This window comes from Macrosteles quadrilineatus, unplaced genomic scaffold (assembly GCF_028750875.1).
Source record: "Macrosteles quadrilineatus isolate MER2022 unplaced genomic scaffold, UCM_ALF_1.0 Scaffold_7__1_contigs__length_78375512, whole genome shotgun sequence".
Classification (NCBI taxonomy): domain Eukaryota; kingdom Metazoa; phylum Arthropoda; class Insecta; order Hemiptera; family Cicadellidae; genus Macrosteles; species Macrosteles quadrilineatus.
In genome coordinates, this window is record NW_026542600.1 from 8,311,983 (window position 1) to 8,333,355 (window position 21,373).

Below are 21,373 nucleotides of genomic sequence, written 5' to 3' on the forward strand. Positions count from 1 at the left end.
TACGCCTTGCCGTAGGATAATTCTAGTTATATGTGATAATCTCAAATTTTCAAAACCACTAGAACTTAAGTTTCAATTCAGAGATTCAATCGGCTAGGCCTAGTTTTGAATTTGAGATTCTGAACTCAAAACCAAAACTGACAAATTTTTTTGGCGTCATTACTATTGTTTATGACAGAAAATGTGCTGCAAATCTTTGGCCAAGGCTACAAGCCCTCTATCATAGGTAGGCTATTTTCACTAGTGACGTTGTACATACAAAGATTATTCATTTCCTTTTCCCTTTCGGCTCTCAAAATATTGGGCAATATCCATCAATGCCCTTAGAGATAAATTACCATTCACATTATTAGATTCTCAATACAATATGAAAACACTTTTGAACCATTTTATTGAAATTCTCTTGGAAGTTAGAGCAAAGAAATCACGCAAGCAATCTGACAAATGTTCTCTCACAAGTTGGCAGCAATGGAGCAAACACATCTTCCTTTTGGTACCAGTTTCTCAAGAATAGGTGATGCCGTGAATTCACTTCAGGCATCAACACCAAAAATACACCAAGTTGAATTTTATAGGTTTAGGTTAGGAGTGTATAATGTGTTTCAAATATAAAACTACTGTAATTATTTTACAAATATTTTGAAAGTAGATCAGTTTTAATCAATAGTTTCAATCGTTAATCAATCGTTTTCAGGAGCCTCCAATTATTCCTGTGACGTTCTTGACTGCCAAGTCGTTTGCCAAGCTGCAGGGTTATGAGGGGATGAACTCCCTGAATGTGTCTTTCTCCTTCAGAACTTACGAGGAAGATGGACTTTTGCTGTACCACAAGTTTACGTCCAAGGGATTTGTGAAGGTAAGTAAAACCTAAAGAGAGATGTTTCGACATTTGCCAGTCCGATCTTGATAATCTTAATGGAATCCTAGCCTAAAATGTCCAGGAAATAACTAACAATATCTTTGAATGCATACTGTGGTTAAGCTTTGGTCGGATTGTTTCAACATAAAGCGCAACTTTTAAAGAATAACAAATTCCATTTTTAATGATCTACTTTTTGTTCCAGTTGTACTTGGAGAAAGGTAAGATCAAAGTGGAGATAGTGTCGGACAACGGACCCAAGGCGATCCTGGATAACTACAATGAGAGGTTCAATGACGGACGGTGGCACACGGCTATGTTGACGATCTCCACCAACACTCTGGTTCTGACTGTGGACAACCGGCCAATGAGAACTACCAGGCTACTCAACATGCAAACTGGATCTGTCTACATGATTGGAGGTTGGTTTATCTTTTTTTCTCCTTCAACCTTTGGCGATTAAGAGAAAAAGGCATTCCATTTCCATTTTAAAGCTGTAACCTGTTAAAGATTAAAAACTATTGTAGGTAGAGCCATCAAGAGTGGTGTACAAATTAAATGTGAACATTTAGCTATTCCAAACTTTTAGCTATTTCAAACGTCCAATCAATCCAAAAGTCCAGCTAATTCAAACATTCAACCAATCCAAAAGTCCAGCTAATTCAAACGTCCAACCAATCCAAAAGTCTAGCTAATTCAAACGTCCAACCAATCCAAAAGTCCAGCTAATTCAAACGTTCAACCAATCCAAAAGTCCAGCTAATTCAAACGTTCAACCAATCCAAAAGTCCAGCTAATTCAAACGTCCAACCAATCCTATTTCCAGAACCAATCCATCTAGCTATTTGGAACATCTGATAAGGATCTAGTTCCAATTATTTGGATTAGCGAGACTCTAGGATATTAATCTCTATTGGGTTATGGGTTTTCTTTCCTTTTTTTACCTAAAATTATGTTTTGATTTGGTTAAAAGAAAAATTGTCAAAAAAAACAGTAGGCTAAGCAATTTAACGGTTAGAGACTCATTTACAAAGAATCAAGCTGTAATCGACTCAAATTACATTACATTTTGTCCATGTCAGTTAATGAACTAAATGAGTTGTCATTTAGTAAAGAAAATGTGTTTCTATTCCTCAGGCGGAGTTTATGGAGTTCCTGGGTTCGTCGGTTGTATGAGACTCATCAGCATTGACGGCAACTACAAACTGCCCACTGACTGGAAAGAAGACGTAAGTTTGAAACGCATTGTTTCAATGCAACATTAATTCTGCCCCCTTTTAGACTTAAAAAATGTATTTATCTTTAGCCTATAATTTTCTGTTCAAAACATATTTGACTTCTTACCTTGTTTTTAGCTTGATCCTTAAAAAAAATACCCTTAGTATCTAGTTTATTTAGTAAACACCAACCAATGTACATGTGCCTCACGGATAATGATTATTTTGACATATTTATGACAACTCCCCCTTCCTTTGAACCGATTTGAGTTTTTGGTAATCATTTAGGAATAAATTCTTATTTGTTTAATTTAATCTGCCAATGATTGATACAAAACCAATTAAATTTTTTGTTTATGAAAGTAGAACATAATGGGAAAAAATTATAAGGGATTTCATCTATCTACTTATTCTTCGAAGATATTGCAAATCATTGTAATGATTTGTCAGAGGGTTTGAGTCCCTGATTTCATACTTCTAACTGCTCTCCTCACCCAATCCTCCTTGTTTCATTGGTAATCCACATTGGACGGAATGCTGCCTGACACCTCTTGTCACTAGTACAAATAGGCCACACATTCCATAGCATGACAAAACCATCAAACATGGATTAACCATGTATGTACTAAATACTTTGTGACAAGAAACCCCATTGAGTTGTAAAGTAATTCTAGGCTTTGGAGTTGCATCACATTTCTGTGCCGATTGGCCAATTGCCAATAGTAGTGGCTATGACTATAATTGAAAATTTACTACTATTAATTTATGATATAACCCAGTTTCAAGAACAGTTTTAATCAATTACCTTTTTGGTTTTTCTTGCCTTGAAGTTCTTGTTGGTTTTTGATACCTGATGCGCATTTCGCCACAGGTTGTGGCATCTTCAGAGTTTGCTATCCTACACTTACATTCTAATATATACACAGTTTATATATACAAGAGTCACTGTACCGGTTCACATGGTAGCGTTTACACTCGCGGCGCGGCGGGCGTGTGTTGCGCCCGGCACAAGTAAGCACCCCGCGCTCGCAACACACGCCCGCCGCGCCGCGAGTGTAAACGCTACCATGTGAACCGGTACAGTGACTCTTGTATATATAAACTGTGTATATATTAGAATGTAAGTGTAGGATAGCAAACTCTGAAGATGCCACAACCTGTGGCGAAATGCGCATCAGGTATCAAAAACCAACAAGAACTTCAAGGCAAGAAAAACCAAAAAGGTAATACTATTAATTGTGATCAGGGTTAGTGTTCAGAATATTCTAAAGTTAAACCCGTATGGATCCCAGACCGTCACTTATCAACCAGTGTAGGACTTACTTTGTTTTACTATTTGTCTTTCTTACACTTATATTATGTATGCCTTGTTATAGGAATACTGCTGCAAGGGCGAAGTAGTGTTTGACACCTGTCAGATGTTGGACCGTTGCAACCCCAACCCATGTCAACACGGAGGTGTTTGTCATCAGAGTTCATCGGAGTTCAACTGCGACTGCTCCGGCACTGGGTACTCTGGTGCTGTGTGCCACACTTGTAAGTCCTATACTTCTCTTGGGTAGTCAAAGTCTAACACTCCAGATAAATATTTGTTGTTAACAACTTTTAAGTGTTAGGGTCGGATCAAAGATGATTTTGCAGAGTGTCAAGTTCCTGTATTTCCCAATCACTTGGAAAAGTCACCGATTTTTCAGTGGAGTCCTGGATGTCCCCGAAAACTAGAGGAGTGCGAGCACCTCGATTTCCGAGCTGAGCCTAGCCTAGCCTACAAACTTGAGAGGCTTAGGACTTGTAGGACTTGTACAATTTAGCTTGTAGGAAAACTTATAGGATTTAGCTAACATGTAGGATGTAGTTCAATGAAAATATGGTAGGATATAGGTAAGAGACTACCAAACATAATAATAGAAGTCCAGTAATAAAATCACGAGTATAATTATTGACAGTGTCCCTTTTGTGATTTTGTAGTAATTTCAACAATTGATTTCCATTGAATTAATTTAATACCACTAGGGTCTAGTGGTGTGACTCTCAGTGGAAACCTTAATCTTAATTCACACAATTTATACCTATGACAAAGAAGAAAATGGATAGACAATTAACATTAAGTAAATATGTTGTTTCCAGCTTTGAACCCGTTGTCGTGCGAGGCATATAAGAACGCAGCTGCTGTAGGACAGAGAGCCCATGTGAAGATAGATGTTGACGGAAGCGGCCCACTCAAACCCTTCCCTGTCACCTGCGAGTACTATGGTAAGCTCAGAACTTGATGGTGATGTATAAGAAAAATAACAGAGAGTGAAGAAAGTAGGATTTATTGGATGGAAACCTTGTGATACAGACCATTGGATATTAGCAGGCTATAATAAAATGCAATTTCAGCCACTGGTTCAGTCTAATTTAACAAACTGACGAAGTGAAGTTTTATAGGAAGTTTAAGCTGCCAAATGTAATAAAATTGACCTACCCACCTCTACTTATTCAAATTTGTACTTATTGTAGCACGGACCTTTGCTGCCAATACAGCTTTGAACTCAGAATTTTGGATGCCCCGTGTTTTGCGATGTGGAATAGAACACAACTCAATTCCAGGAAAATTTTTTACTCACTGATCAAATTTTCAATCAACGTATATAGTTTCTAGCTTTATGTCATATTGTTTAAGAATTGTTACTGGCCTCTTGGCCAAAAATATCTCAGTGTTTCATGTATCAATCACTGTAACAGGACTTTGTTTACTCAAATTTCTGAAGTAAGGTTTTATAATCAATGATAAGGGACCTAAACAGTCCATCCTTAGTCAGTAAACTGTGTCATGCCAATTTGACAAAACTTTGCAGTTCCCGCAGATTTTTGTGAAGGCTGCGTATAATTTGCACTGATGAACTCTGAAGAGTCTCAGGTAAAGTTTTCTCCGTTATTTGTGGCAAGTAGAGCATACACAATTTGACATTAGAGCCCATCTTCCACCATTGTTTTTGTTATTTGTACTGTCTTCTAAAAATAGCTTTTACCTTAATTAATATATGTGGTTAGAGTAGAGGGAAAGTGGTTATGTAAGTTTTCTTCTCGCATTAACTTCTCTCTACACCGAAAATTGACATTGAATTTTCCTATCTTGACGACGTAGCTGTACACTCTAAAATGTACTTACACATCCACGACTATTGAAATGTGAATGAATGTTTAGTAACCTAGATTGTTCCTGAAACAATAGATCAGGAGGTAATCATAATGATTGCACAGTTAAACTGATTATTGGGTTGTTTTTTGGGACCATAAACGCATGGTGGACTATAATACTCATTTAAAAGACTTTAGTTGCACTAGAAGTAGGATTTATTTATTTTCATGTAACCTAACCATTCATATTATTTCAGCTGACGGCCGCATAGTGACTATGCTACATCACAGCAATGAAGACGAGACCCCAGTAGACGGCTTCCAGGAGCCGGGCAGCTTCATGCAGAACATTGTGTACGACGCCAATGCCGACCAGATTGAAGCCCTCATCAACAGATCTTCATCGTGTTGGCAACGCATTTCCTACACCTGCAGGAACTCTCGTCTGTTTAACTCTCCCTGTAAGCTATTGGTTGATCGAAAATATCTCTATTCATGTTGTGCACAATGGTATACATTGAATTGCGTCATTGTGGTTTTAAACTAGGACAAATACAACTAAACAACAACAACAACAACAAACTAAAAAGAAGATACAATGTGCATGTTTTTCATTGGAAAAAGAGGTAATTTAACGGAGTATGGATGAACAACAGTTTTAATCTTTTTTTTAACATTACAGTATGTTCCTTAGTTCCACAGGAAGTCTCAAAATAATCAACTGAACAAAATAACCTTTTGTAACACACATTATCATTATTATTTTATGATTGTTTTACATGAAGTATTGTATGAAAAACCAAAAGGCTAACATCCAATATGCCCAAACTAGATAGATATTGATGAACTGAAACAATGACATTTAAATCGTCAATTTGTATTTCAACTCAAAAATACATTGATCAAAGTGACAGAAAACAAATTCAATGGTACCTAGATCCAAATGACATGAACTTGAATTGTATTTGTTTTGATCCCTAATTCTAGCTCATCTTTGAGAATTGAAAAAGATTACTTCAGTTATAAAATGATTTTTTATCTTTGTTTGATTGATTATGACTTCACAGTACAAATTATGTAAAATTGTTTTAAACATATCATATATTTTATTTAGATGAGTTAAAGGCTCAGTTAGTAGCTTGATAAACTTTGAATCCATAGCAGTGATGACTTGGGTTTGTGTCTTTGTTCACCACTAAAATTTTATCAGTACATGTTCACCCTTGTACTAAGACAAATAAGACATTTATTAGATATTCAACAAAATTACAAAAGTTTGGGAGAATCCTTTTGTACTGTACAGGTTCATCCCTTGTTTTGCTGGATACTATCTTTGAAAATGTTATCTCAACGATAATTTGACCCTAACCCTGAGATTTTTTACAGCTTCTCCAGATCAGCTGTTCCAGCCGTTCTCATGGTGGGTGAGTCGTCATAATCAGAAGATGGACTACTGGGGAGGAAGTATCCCAGGCTCTCGCAAATGTTACTGTGGCATCATGGGAGAGTGTCAGGACAAAACAAAATGGTGCAACTGTGATTCTGGTCAGTACATTACTTGCAGTATCCGTTACTACTACTACTTTTCAGTAGATCACTTACAGTATACAGTACTTTGAGTATAGATTACTACTGTTTACAAAGTTTAAGGTTTTTCAATATTTGACGGGGAATATTATTGTTTCATTTTTGAGAGTTCTTCTTTTCAGTTTCTGAGTTTATGCTAGTAGCACTTAAAATTAAGGTACATTAATTGCTTGGAAATATAATCCTAACAATTACCTAAACTTGTTTGGATCAATTTATTTTGGGATCAAAATTATTTCTTTCGCTTAAGTCTTAAGAGACCAACAACTTGATAATAAGAGAAATAATAACTGGTTCATTCAATTGGCAAGAATTTTACTGAGAACTACAGAAATAAATTTACAACTAAAATACGTAATCAAAATATAAATAAAAAATTTTTAAAGGTGACTAGAAGCTGTGTTAACAGATTTTTCTCCAACTAGGAACAGTATTTCTTTATTTTCTATTAGCAAACGTGCTATACGAGCTTGAAAAAAATCTTAATAATTATATTTGGTAGCCCCAGGATTGCGTTTGATGAAAAATAATGAGTAAACATACATCATGAGACGACTCTGAACAAGTAGAGTATCGTGTGAAGATTTTTCTACGTATGGTTATTATAGCTCTGCCTTCGTCGAACACAGACAATGGTTCTAATAGGTCTTCAAAAACATTCAGACCCGTTGTTGGCCTTGCTTGATCGTATTCAGGGTGCTTTGCACAACAGGGAAGTAATATACAGGGGATACATTCAATGGTACACTTGAGTCGTGTCTATCACGTCTGCCCCAACATACCAGAGCTATAGGCGCACGGTTGTCCCATAATCATGTTTCCTTCGTATCTTACTTTTCTGTTTTTGCATTCAATAGCTTTTTACGTGGATTTGTACTGGATTTTTTTACTCATTAAACGTTGTACTCATAATTTTTCACATTAAGAACTTTGTACAACACAGATGTAAATATGGAGATTAAATCTCAATAACTTAAAACAGATAACTTCAAACTAAATAACTTGGGATGGGGAACTTTGTCCTCAATACATCTATTCAGAAAACAAATAGTGATGGGTCGGTACTTAACGTCAAATGCCGGATCCACCGGTTCTTGGGAAAAGTACGGGGACCGAGATGGTGAAATGTCAGTACCGATACCTTCGGTACCAAGTTAATTAGTTATATTTTTATATACTCATTTACAAAATTCAAATTGTCAACCATGATAATTATTTTTCACTTAAGGCTATTTGAAATGGCATATTTATCATTAAATATTATCAATAGTAGGCTATAGGATGATTATCTCAGTGTTAGTTAGTTAAGTTATTGTCACTATAGTCAGGTGATAGAGTGGTGCAAACATCGGCTGCAATTGCTCCATTGCAGTAACGTAGCCAGGATTTCAAAATAGGGGGGTCGACCGACCGGGGAGTCCATGTAAAGGGGGGGGGTCCAGGAAAATAGACCCTAAAACGGTCTTTTTTAGCTCTCTTGGCATTGAAAATAATCAACCCCAACGTCAATACAGTATGATTATATAATTCTACATTTAATTTAACAAAAAATATTATATTTAAGACCAGAATGGGGGGGGTCCGGACCATCGTCGTCAAGCAGAAGACGGAAGGCAATTTTAATAAAGACTGCATCAATTAAATGGCTTATTTGGACTCAATACAATTATTACACTTCCTTAATACCGTCCTTTCCTTATCTGAGGCTAAAATATCCTTTACATAAATACTTTTGTTCAAGTTTCCTTAATACTGGAGCCTAAAACTAACTTAATGCAGGTTATAGGTACGTAATGACTCAAAATTACTTCCTTCTAAATATTTCGCTAGAACTTAACAGGCAGTTAACTTATTTTTAAAAAAAATTCCAGAGCCACTTTTCTTTCCAAAGTTAGTAGCCTATGTTTAATTTATTGGTTTAGCAGTGAACTATTTCAACAAATAGGCCTATATTTAACACTTCTGGAATGGTACATATTGTTTTGATTTGAATGAGTTTGGTTGTTTAAGTGTTTTTTTTTTTTGTACAAATAGGCCGTTTTTATTTTCTTAATCCCTTAATATAACAAACCTAGACAAATGAAAAATAATCAGTTTTAAAATTGAAATAGGGATACATACTGTATTTTGTTTCAAAAATAAAACAATTAAGTAGCCTAATTAAAAATGAGGTACCGATGGTACCGGAACTGAGAACCGAGAATTGATTTTGGTTAGGAACAGGTACCAGTACCGACATTGAAAAAGTGGTACCGACCCATCACTACCTTAAACAGAAAACACAGTAGGCCTACTCAGAATCTTGAAACAGAAAAAATATAATTGTGATCAATAGCTAATATATTAAAACAGAGACCTTTGCACTTAATATTTTAAAACTGGAAAGTTATAAGTCAAATTATATTAAACAGGAAACATTGTTCTGAACAGTACACACCTATACATAGTAAAAATGGCACTAAATCTCAATAACTTGAAATAGAGAACTTTATACTGCTTATATAACTTGTACTTGTTTGTTGCAGGCTTAGACACTTGGCTGGAAGATGGAGGAGATATAACGGAGAAGGAACATTTGCCTGTTCGTCAGGTCAGGTTTGGGGACACTGGAAGTCCATTGGACGAGAAAGCTGGGAAATACAGACTCGGACCCCTACTCTGTGAAGGAGATGGTAGGTTATCATTTTGTTAATGTAAAGATTTTTGTTTGTTCCAATGACTATCGATGTTTATGAAGCATATTTTAAAAGTAAGTACCGTTTTTACATTTCTCCGTTCCAGTGCTGCGATTGGCATTTTGGACATTTGCGCTGTGAATGTGCATCTATCGGAAATCCTGTGCTGGAAATTTTGCAACATTTGGCCGTGTTAACATTCGGTTTCGAGCATTCAAAATGATGCCGCCAATTGAGACTGCCGCCGACTATGAAGTGTGCGCTGTAATTAGATTTGTAAGTGCTAAAGGTGTGAAAGCCATTGGAATTCATCGACAGATTAGTGAAGTGTATGGCGAGAACATTATGAGTAAAGGAAACCCATCAGATAATGATGAGATCGTAAACCGCCTGTTCTCTCTCATTTTTCATTGACTTTACGCACCAATTCATCAGTAATGACAGATAACCACCTAGTGCGTTGCTCATCATGAACGTTGGTGCGGCCGTCTTTAAATGCCCTTACCCACTTTCGTACCGTCACGACACTCATAATGTTCTCGCCATACACTTCACTAATCTGTTGATGAATTTCAATGGCTTTCACACCTTAAGCACTTAAAAATCCAATTACAGCGCTCACGTCACAGTCGGCGGCAGTCTCAATTGGCAGCACCATTTTGAATGCTCGAAACCAGATGTAAACAAGGCCGATTGCCCGATTGTTGCTGAATTTCTGGCGCAGGCTTGCCAATAGATGCACATACACAGCGCAAATGTCCAAAATGCCAATCGCAGCGCTGGAGCAGAGAAATTTAGAAACGGTACGGTACTTACTTAAAAAACATTAACTTAAAAAACATGCCTCGTATTTTGGTTCAGCTCTAATGCTAAAAACATAGAATACAAAATGGAATAATATAATGATTAGATTAACTATTTTACATGTAAATATTAGCGCTGTAGTTTAAAAATATATTCACGAAACACTCTAATCTTTGATATATAATCCATAATTATTTGGTGAATATAAAGTGACTAATAAAACTTCGGTTTGAAGTTACATTGCGAAGCTATCTCTCTCAAATTTATTCTTTTAACAGCTTTAATACCAAGGTTCTACTGTTTAAATCAACACACCCCGTCTCATCTACACTAACACACCCCATTGGGAAATGTATGTTTGACATTCTGTATTGTGAACCATGTTTACATTCTCATCAATAAAAAGCAAGCATCTAATAATTTCAAGAAAATAACTTGAATTTACTTTCAAACATGATCTAAAAAGATAATAATCGGTTCGGTACCCTAATCTGAATACAATAGGGGTTGTCTGCAGTCTTCACATACCGATTTACTTAAGGTAAAATAACCGAAGATTAAATAATTAAGACTCTACTGTATTTACATTCCTATGCAACAAATCTAAAGCTCTCGATAGCATGTCTTGCTTCTTTTTCATACAACAACAGTAAACTTACTTACCAATGTCTTACTTACCACAATTGACCTTAATTTGCAGATTTGTTCAACAACGTCGTCACTTTCCGTATCACTGATGCTACGATCGACCTGCCGACCTTTGACATGGGACATAATGGAGACATTTACTTTGAGTTCAGAACAACAGTTCAAAATGCAGTCATTCTTCACAGTAAGGGTCCAACTGACTTCATCAAAGTCTCGATATTAGGTAAGTTTTACCCCCAGTTTGGTAAATCAGACGTAGTATTGTAGAATTGTTGGTTCCTCGATGTTTTCAGTTTGTTTACCAAACAGGGAAACTCAGTGCTTGAGTCTTGTGTTGATGAGACAGACATCCTTTGAAAGTTTGGTTGATATATTAAGTATTAACAACGTTAAGTATGTTATGACATAACTCAGTTATGAATTTACATATCTTATAGTCTTGAGTTTCTAACTTGTTCAGCAAAGTCAATAAAACTTGGAGGAACAGTAGGATAACAGAACATTTCATTGGTTCTGTGTGTGTTGTTAGCCTAGTGGTTAGCGTCTTGGACTTCAGTGCGAGAGGGACACAGGTTCAATTCCTAGTATACCCATAAAATTTTTAGGAGGTTGAACCGCTTTCCCTTAAAAGCCATGTTTATTTAATTAAAAATGTCACTGGTGTACACAAATAAGTAACATTTGCTAAAACTTCTCAAAATAACATTACAGTAGAGTCCCGCAAACTCGGCACTCGATAACCCGGCAATCTGGATAATTCGGTCATTACCTGGCTCAGAAAATTAGTGATTTTTTTAGTCTGAGTTAAACATGGACTCAAGCCAGCTCAAGTTGAATCATTCACAACTCGTACCAAGGATTGGTTGTACTATATCTGATGACTTAATACTGACTCGTTATATAAATATTAATAAAAAAGGCAGTTAGTAGTAAAAAAGGCAGTTAAAAAGCTTAAAAATTGTATTGTTCTTATTTTTGACCCTAGTTTCCAATAACCCGGCATTTCACAAACTCGGCACCCGTCCAGTCCACATAACGCCGAGTTTGCGGGACTCTACTGTACTATCTTTCTTTATTATTTTAAGCCTTTCAAATACAAAATATGAATAAAAATAGTAGTATGTTAGAAAAAAATAGTTGTGTCTTAGACATTATGCAAAGCATATATTCAAAGTTTTTGTCATAAAATCAATATAATTCATTACTATGAAATACAGTTATTTAAGATAAAAAAAACTGTATACAAGATCATTCCCATTTGTATGTAATCCCTCATTTACTTACCAAAAACATTTGTTAACTAAATGAATATTTTTAATACAGGTGGAGACACTCTTCAGTTCACATATCAAGCCGGCAGTGGTCCCCTGGGAGTAAGTGTGGAGACGTCCCACAAACTTGCCGACAACAACTGGCATTCTGTGTCCATCGAGAGGAACAGGTATGTTCTGCAAATCATATTGGCCTAATTACCGCAGCTTCTATACATGACATGTAATGATGTTAGTCTAAGGACATATAAGTAATGAAAGAAATACGATGTGCATTTAAATTTTTGAATGCTTACTCAGGAATACATCGAGAATGAGATTTCCACAGAACTGAATTAAAACGTGTTCTGACTTAACAAATCTTGAAATTTTTTATATTTATGTCTTAACTTCACATCCTAGGATGCTAGGCTCAAGCTCGGGATTTTTTTCACATTACTTCAGGCTAGGCCTAGAGGTTGTAGCAATATCTTTGCTAAAATCTATTGGTGATTGGGGGTGTTTGAACCCAGGACTTTATGGTCCAAAATGTCATAAGTTTTTGTCTGTGACACAGTCATATTCGAAGACCTATTTTTAGGTGTCGATGTCAAATACTTAAACTGAGTTATTTCTTTGAATTTTTAAACGATATTGATCATGACGAATGTTGATTAAGAGTGATGTGTTGTTGACACCTGTGTGATATTTCAGGAAAGAAGCTCGTATTGTATTGGACGGAGCTCTCAAGGCAGAAGTAAGGGAACCCCCAGGTCCTGTGCGAGCTCTTCATTTGGACTCGCCGTTAGTTCTAGGTTTGTACATTTATTTCCAATTTAAAATTACCTAAGTAAAGTTGAGTTGGTGTTAAAGTTGTGAGAAGTTTCACTTTTTGTCGTTATACGTACTCAGAGTCTCTCACAAAGAGGTCGCTACTTTGGAAGGGTCCGCGGAATTGGCTAACTCTGGAACTCGCTAACCCCATGTTAAACGCCCTATCTTCAAATTTGGTCGATGAGAGGATCGGGTCCGCGGAATTGGCTAACTCTGGAACTCGCTAACCCCATGTTAAACGCCCTATCTTCAAATTTGGTCGATGAGAGGAACTCGCTAACTTGTTCGGTTTCGGAATTGGCTAACTCCGGAACCCGCTAACCCGCTCTAGAGCCGGGTTAGCGAATTCCGTCCTCGTACGGAAGTCGCTAACTCGGTCCCTCGGCGGAACTCGCTAACTCCCAATCAGAAGCCTCGCGGGCCGTCCAATGGGAGCCAGGCACGAATATTTTTGGCCAGTGTTGCCAAAAGTGTAGTACCTATATCGTATCGGTACCATAATGTCGTATCCTACGATTAATTAGGAGTAAGAGCAACGTAGTCGATAAAATAAATATATTTAGAAGTATGTTTAACATTATTCTTATGATTATTAGGGTGGAAAATGCATTATAGTCTTACCATAGACTAACCAGCACAAGTAAACTTTACATCCCATTGTAAACTTTGAAGCTCGTTTTTCGTGTCTAGTTCATGTCCGGTGACACTGATCGCTAGTGTCGACAAAATTGTGTTTATTTTATTTTATAGTCAACTTCATGATTTGTTCTTTACTGTTTGGTTATATAACTTGGGGACGTGTTATTAGTTATGATTAGAACGTTTTATTTGGTTAAACGAGGTTTTAAATTACTGAAACAAGAAACAATTGTAAACAAAACACGACCTCTAAAGACAGTGCACCGGACAGAACTAACAATAATACTGTCTTCAGCTGATCCATAAGGATGAGAAATGTACTAATATAAGGGAGTATGTTTTATATGTGGGTTTCTTACTTAAATAGTAGCTTATTGGTATGCAAAAAGATAAAAAAAAACGTTTTAAAAATGCACATTTAATTTGGATCTATTACATGTTATGAAATATCTATTTTTGTTTCTTTTATTCGAATCCATTTTGTGAACTTCTGCAAATAAAATTATTGAGTTCGTATTTTATATACTGGGCTTGTAACCTTGAATCATAAATCATAATAAAATTTACACGCTAAACGTCATAACAGAATTACATTGTAGTGGTGATGTATTTTTAAATAGAGCTATTGAATTTAAATAAAATTTATCAATACATTATAAAGTGGTAGGCCTAATATATTCATGGATTGCATTAAAAATTAGTCTATGCATAAATACAACTTGTAAATTTCTTTTATCGTAGGCTATTAGTGTAGAACCCGGGTCATCCTCTTAATTTTGCTGAATTAGGCTAATATTAATTTTACGTCTTTCAGTAGGCCTACTTTTTAAAAGTCTGGAGTTTGTCTCCAGGCTGGTTCTAAATGGACCCAGGCGTTCTTCTTTGTTACAATTCTTATGAATGGTGGCCATAGCTAAAATTACTTGATCTTATCCAACAACAAAGCTATTGTCTATTGAGTAGCTCAGTACCGGGGAACGGTGAACCGAGTAATGGCTTGGTATAGTTTATATCGATTGTGAAAGCAATATAAAGGAAACCCAACACTCAAATCAGGAAAATCCGTCAATTCGTTTATTAAGAATCGTGAATTAAAATAACCCTGTCACGTTTCATTATATGAATATTATATCTTCTCCTATTTTTTACTAGTGGTGCTTTGGTGTACAATCTAAAAACAGTTTTAAAACATGTAACATTATTGCTAAAAAATTAAACACATTTTAGAATTAGGCAACTATTTACTAGTAGGCCTACAATGCTTTGGTTCAAACTATTACTTAGGCTATATTAGTCTATGTCATCATATTTGTACACGTAAGTTGGACGGTTCAACGACGAACATTTAATTTTAAATCTATGAATTAGTTATGAAAGTTACGATGGTTGATGACTGTATTAATTAATGGTTTTGGTTTATTACGACATTACGATTAAATCTGTTTTCCGTGTTTGAGAACTTTCGTGTATTTTAGCTTAATTTCGTAGAGGTTTAATTATTTAGTACCAATTAAACTGAATTTCCAATATTTTTCATATTCTATTATTTTCTTTTATACTGATGGAATTTATATTTAAGATCGAAATCATAAGCATTTAACTGGCCATTGTACAGTTAAATAAAAAAAACACTTTTTCATGATTTTTAATTGTCTTTGAATTACTTTGGTCTAGTTATCTGTTAAAAGTGGAATTGATAACAAAAAACAATAACATTTACTGTATCTTCATTGACACTGACATTTTGAAATAGGTAATGCATTGTACGATTATTTTGTCGTACAAGGTTGGCAACGCTCCGTGCAGTGGGCGCGGCCGGGTTAGCGATATCCAGAGTTAGCGAATTCCGCCGCGAGACAAAATCGAGTTAGCGGGTTCCGGAGTTAGCCAATTCCTGACTGAGACGGTTAGCCAGTTCCAGAGTTAGCCAGTTCCGACACACGACCGAGTTAGCGAGTTCCTGAGTTAGCCAATTCCTACGTCTCAGAGGATCTCGCTAACTTGTTCGGTTTCGGAATTGGCTAACTCCGGAACCCACTAACCCGTGGGTTAGCGAATTCCGTCCTCGTACGGAAGTCGCTAACTCTGTCCCTCGGCGGAACTCGCTAACTCCCAATCAGAAGCCTCGCACAAAGGTCCAATGGGAGCCAAGCACGAAGAATTTTGGCCAGTGTTGCTGAAAGTGTAGTACCTATGATCGTATCGGTACCATAATGTCGTATCCCACGAATAATTAGGAGTAAGAGCAACGTAGTCGATAAAATAAATATATTTAGAAGTATGTTTAATATTATTCTTGTGATTATTAGGGTGGAAAATGCATTATAGTCTTACCATATAGACTAACCAACACAAGTAAACTTTACATCCCATTGTAAACTTTGAAGCTTGTTTTTCGTGTCTAGTCAATGTCCGGTGACACTGAACGCTGAATGCAGTGTCATACCCAATTATGCACGCACCCCCACAGGTCTCCATCGGCAATCCCGTTTTGCTAACACTGTACTGTATCTTCATTGACACTGACATTTTGAAATACGGCAGAGTACAATTATTTTGTCTTACAAGGTTGACAACGCTCCGTGCAGTGGACGCGGCCGAGTGTGCGACTTCAAGAGTTAGCGAATTCCACCGCGAGACAAAATCGAGTTAGCGGGTTCCGGAGTTAGCCAATTCCTGACTGAGACGGTTAGCCAGTTCCAGAGTTAGCCAGTTCCGAAACACGACCGAGTTAGCAAGTTCCAGAGATAACCAATTCCTACGTCTCCTTTTGAATCCAGACTTATCGAACACGCTATAAACTTGAAACTGTGCAGTTTAAAAAATAGATTTGTAAAACACCCCTCCCCTAGTACCACTTCATTCTGACTATTCAGGACAAAATGGCAGAACAAATAATTACAACATTATCAGCAACCTAATATTCAAGGTCAAATTACTTATATTTACAACAGCATAAAACATAGCTACAGCTGCTTTTGCAAACCAAAAACAATGGAAGGATTCAGTAATAAGATTTCTCATTATCTGTCGAGTTTTTTTGTACGGTATCTTTATCTTATGTAACAATACATTTGTTCAACTGTGCAAAAGCAAAAAGTTGCTCCTGGGCTATTGGCTTTGAAAATAAATATGAAGCAATAAGCCATTTGCGGCTTAAGTAACCAAGTTTAGTTCCACCTTCAAGGAAATCGATTCATAAATAGGAGGCTATCTATATTACTAGGAATAGGGTTGATAAATAAATAATAAAACCAATAAGTAATTTAAAATAGTTAAGAATCAATCGGGTGTTCAATCACTCAAGAGTGTTTTTTTCACATGTGTTTGTTTTAGTGTGAAGTCAAAAGTTTATAGCACGTTTTATGCGTTTAGTTTATTGATTCAAACATATCAACCTCTTCATGGAACACCCTGTATAAATGTGGCAAGGCTATTGTGATGTCTGGAAAAATTTACAAACATATTGACACTGATAAATGTCTTAGAGTTTGACATTTTAACGCACAAACTATTCCACACCACTTTTAAAGCCTGGTATATCTTTATTCAATTGTTATACCACTTGGCTTGCGTGTTTTGTCTCTAGATGTATTGTTAGTATTTTCTTGTTTGTTGTTGTGTGTTCATGATCTAATTGTCATGTTGTTGATTCAGGAGCCACAACAGACTACAGAGATGGCTTCACAGGCTGTATCAGAGCTCTGCTTCTCAACGGCCGACACGTGGACCTCATGTCATACGCCAAGAAGGGACTGTATGGTAAGGTTTTATGTTTGAAATTATACACTCTGTCAAGTCACAGTTTCTTAATTCCAGTACAATCTTGTTTATTGGACACATCTAGTACCACGTTGGACTTTGGAGGGTATCATTGAAAAATGTACAGTAGAACCTCGATAACAAGTCACCCTTGATAACAAAGGTCATTTTCAAATCCCCTTGAAAATATTTTACCCCTAATCACATGTTATTGCCATCCTCGATAAGAAGTCAACCTTTGATAACAAGTCTTATTTTATAATCCATATGAGAGTCTTGTTATCAAGGTTCTACTGTATATACAGTTAAACACCTCTATTTGATCTCAGGTTGTCTGGTCCTTGCTTTATCTGGCCACTTTTCCTCTGAATTCTAAACTACAATTGTTGATGGTTTTTGACGGAAAATCTACTTTAGCACTTCTCACGGTCCATCTGTTTCTGGGTTAGCACTGTAATTATTCATATTCATAATCTTTATTCATAAATATATACAAATGTGGTACATTTAATAGTGTCAATTAATACTAGTAACAGTAGTGGTACCAACTTTTTAACTATACTACTAAAAAAATACAAATAAAACTTTGCTACCTATTCGAGGGAGGTGGAGAACTCTTCCATCGAATAAATAGCTAAATTTAGTATATAATCTTTGAGCAATTTCTTATCTTGGTTTTTATCATTTAATATAACTTCATAAATATATTGAGCATATATATTTAAAAAAGATAAAAATTAAGATAAGATAAGAGTTGTTAAGATAAGAGTTAAAAAAAATTTAAAGTGCTCTTTGGCTGAATCATCATAATCTATTTTTAAACCGTATCGTCTGCGTAGATGAGAAGGTAAAGTGCTTGCCTTGAAATCTGAAGTATGGTTCGATCTAGAGAAAAATCAAATCTAGACTCAAGAGTTCATTAATGATGTTGTCTAAGAAGTTAAGAACTAATTGACATTAGTTACAAGTTCTCAGTTTGGATTGTTCCCTCAAAAAATAAACGTAAAAAGCTCCGATGGCGTAGAGTAACTCAAATGAAATCTAGTGTTACCTGACCCTACACTGTGCATATTCTTTATCTGATTCGGATGAGTCAAATGCAACTTTTGGTTACCATTGTGTTTTTCAATAAATAAACCTGAAATGAGATTTCAGCCTCTCTCCAGTGAAATTAATTATCTAATATTATTTGATCCAATTAGAACAAACATCTGCTGTAAAACAAATTAACAATGTACAGCATGTTTCTATGTTCAATTATAACTAACACATAACATGTTATGGTGTAGGAGTGATGCCTGGATGTGTGGGAAAGTGTGAGTCTAATCCTTGTCTCAACAACGGAACATGTCACGAGAAGTACGATGGGTATTGGTGCGACTGCCGATGGACTGCATTCAAGGGGCCGATCTGTGCTGATGGTAAGTCAAATCAATACTAGACTATGGAAGTAGACACATTCTCATTAAAAAATTTTTGCCAATTTTAGAATATGAATTAATGTAGTTGGTTTGAGCACCAAAAGAGTGCACCGATTCCTTGTGCAATATATTATTTCCTTTCTAAAAGCATTGTGAATTTTCAAACTGAATTTAGTTTTGAAATTTCTAATCTAGAGGTTAAATACCTTGTTGCCAACGTAAAAGACCTACACCCTGAACCCGCAGCCGCACCATGGGTTGTATGGCCATACAGTATTATTCGTTAAAAATGTTTGTTAGTGTTCGTTTTTGTCATTTGTTCGTCTCGTTATGTGTTTATGAAGACTTTATGACGACCTCCTAGGAGCAACAACCACGTCTAGGCTTGACAATGACACCTTAAGTGTGTCGAAACCGGTAGCCATTAAGTATACCAAGGATTACGTTGGCAACAAAGTATTTAACCTCTAGATTAGTAATTGTTAAGTAATCCGGAAGGCAACACCTCAGAAATTGAAATTTCTGGTATCTGTTACCTAACCATTGTGGATCCGGTCCTATCTGTAGCGGTTTATTTTATGGTTTGATTTTGAGTAGTATACCTGAAGTTTTCTGCACATTTTAACATTAAAATGGTATGAAATTAGCTGATTCCGTCTGTGATCCTAAATTTTGTAGTGAGCAGCTACTGGTTTCAAGGTTATAACCTTATCTTCAGGCTCTTGATGTCACTCATGCGAGCTCGTCGAGTTTTAAAAAGTCAAAAGTGGTAGCGGCTCACTAAAAAATTTAGGATCATAGTCGGAATCAGATAATTTTATACCATTTTATTGTTCAAGAAGTAATCCTGAGCCAAAGAACATCAATGACGTTTTAATTGTTCAATTAAAATTTTCACTTCACTCAAAATTTGATTGGAAGTATTCATTATTTAAATTTTAATCTCAGGAGATTTAACGTGACGTTCTGATACAGAAATCGGAGTTAACATGCGTCCCAGTTCCATCATCAAATACGACTTCATGGGAAGTTGGAGATCAACTATTGCAGAGAACATTCGTGTCGGGTTTACCACAACCAACCCCAAGGGCTTCCTTCTGGGCTTCTTCTCCAACATCACTGGAGAGTATTTGACCATCATGATATCCAACAGCGGTTAGTATCTATTGACTATGTTGTGCTTTTTATGTGTGTCAAACTAAGGAGTGCGTACTGTGTTAGATCTTCGGATTTTCTTAGATCCAGGAACTAAATGAAAGCTGCGTAAACTACCTACCAAAAGCTATTTCTGGGGCATTATTAATTTTTTTTTATGCTCAAATTGTCTATTTAGCTATTTGTCATCAAGCAAATTCAATGGAAAGAAAATATGTTCAATATCAAATTTCACCTTTCAAATATTCTTATTCATATAGATGAAAAATTGGGTATATATATTTTTGGTTGAGGTACATTTCAGAAGTAAAAATATTTTAGCACCCCTGGATGCTCTTGGTTATGTTTTGTTGAGGGTTACTGGAGCTATATTTTTTTATAATTGCAGCTCTTTTATTCTTTGCGATCTTTATTTTCTTCTTGTGTAACTGTGCAAATTTATGTTTAGTTAACATCTGCTTAAATTTTTTATCAACAGATATTCTAGCTCCAAATTCTTGGAAACTGTAAATTGCCCTTGATAACAAAGAAGTCTATCCATGAGTGTTTTAGAGCTTTTATTGCAATTAATTAACACTTCTTGATTAAACTATGTGACACTAATGCAGCATGAAGCATGACCAATTATATGTGTTTGCAGTAAAATAAGAATTAAGTATTGCAAACTCTGTGACTAATGCTATCTAAAACCATTTTTATCTTTTTAATTTACTCAATTTTAGTAGTGAAAATCGCTTACAGGGTTGTTATTAGGGGAGAAACTCTAAAAATCGCCTCCCCAGTAATATTACTACTAGTGTTTTCTTAGTGGTTAGCATCTCGGACATCGGAGAGCGAGGGACAGGTTCAATCCCCAGCATATTTAAAAAAATTGTTGTGTTTGGTTAACTTTCCCATTCAAGCAAGTGTAATTCCTTCTTTAAAATGCCACTTACATGGACACCAGGAAAAAAATAATCTTTTTTAGGTGACACGTAGAAGCAATGACCTCTAAGGGATTTTCATTATTTTTCTTTACTTCATCAAAATGCCTTATCGTTCAACCTTGGTACATTGAAAATGAATATTTGAAATGTATGTCTTAATTTTCAAGCTTTCACTTCTGTTCTGTGCTTATTGTATTTTTACTGCATGTACTACGGGGTTAAACTAGTTATTATTTATTAGTCATAGAGCCTAAAAAATCAGCTGGTGTTAGGGCTATCAGCTGTTTTATTTGTAATTAAAATTAATTCATATGTGGCGTCGCATAGAGACTACATAAGTCAATTCAGCAACAAATTTTCAAAAGCGAGAAATTGATTGTGGGGTTTTGTACGCTTTAGAGTACAAAAAAACACTATTTGTCTCTTGGGAATTTTGAAAAAACCTAGAGACACATGATTTTCAAACTGAATCA

The 21,373-nt window shown here is 35.8% G+C and overlaps 1 protein-coding gene across 1 annotated transcript in view; it reads left to right on the plus strand.

Annotated features, from left to right (window-relative positions):
- LOC128998170 (neurexin-4) overlaps positions 1 to 21,373 on the plus strand; it is a 43,410-nt gene that overhangs the window by 14,009 nt on the left and 8,028 nt on the right. Inside the window, exons 2-15 of the mRNA XM_054424183.1 lie at positions 668 to 856; positions 1,065 to 1,281; positions 1,997 to 2,088; positions 3,453 to 3,612; positions 4,204 to 4,329; positions 5,457 to 5,660; positions 6,586 to 6,744; positions 9,312 to 9,458; positions 10,966 to 11,136; positions 12,237 to 12,354; positions 12,878 to 12,978; positions 17,294 to 17,398; positions 18,688 to 18,819; positions 19,795 to 19,974. Of these exons, the coding sequence (XP_054280158.1) occupies positions 668 to 856; positions 1,065 to 1,281; positions 1,997 to 2,088; positions 3,453 to 3,612; positions 4,204 to 4,329; positions 5,457 to 5,660; positions 6,586 to 6,744; positions 9,312 to 9,458; positions 10,966 to 11,136; positions 12,237 to 12,354; positions 12,878 to 12,978; positions 17,294 to 17,398; positions 18,688 to 18,819; positions 19,795 to 19,974 (2,101 nt within the window). The remainder of the gene's footprint in view (positions 1 to 667; positions 857 to 1,064; positions 1,282 to 1,996; positions 2,089 to 3,452; positions 3,613 to 4,203; positions 4,330 to 5,456; positions 5,661 to 6,585; positions 6,745 to 9,311; positions 9,459 to 10,965; positions 11,137 to 12,236; positions 12,355 to 12,877; positions 12,979 to 17,293; positions 17,399 to 18,687; positions 18,820 to 19,794; positions 19,975 to 21,373) is intronic.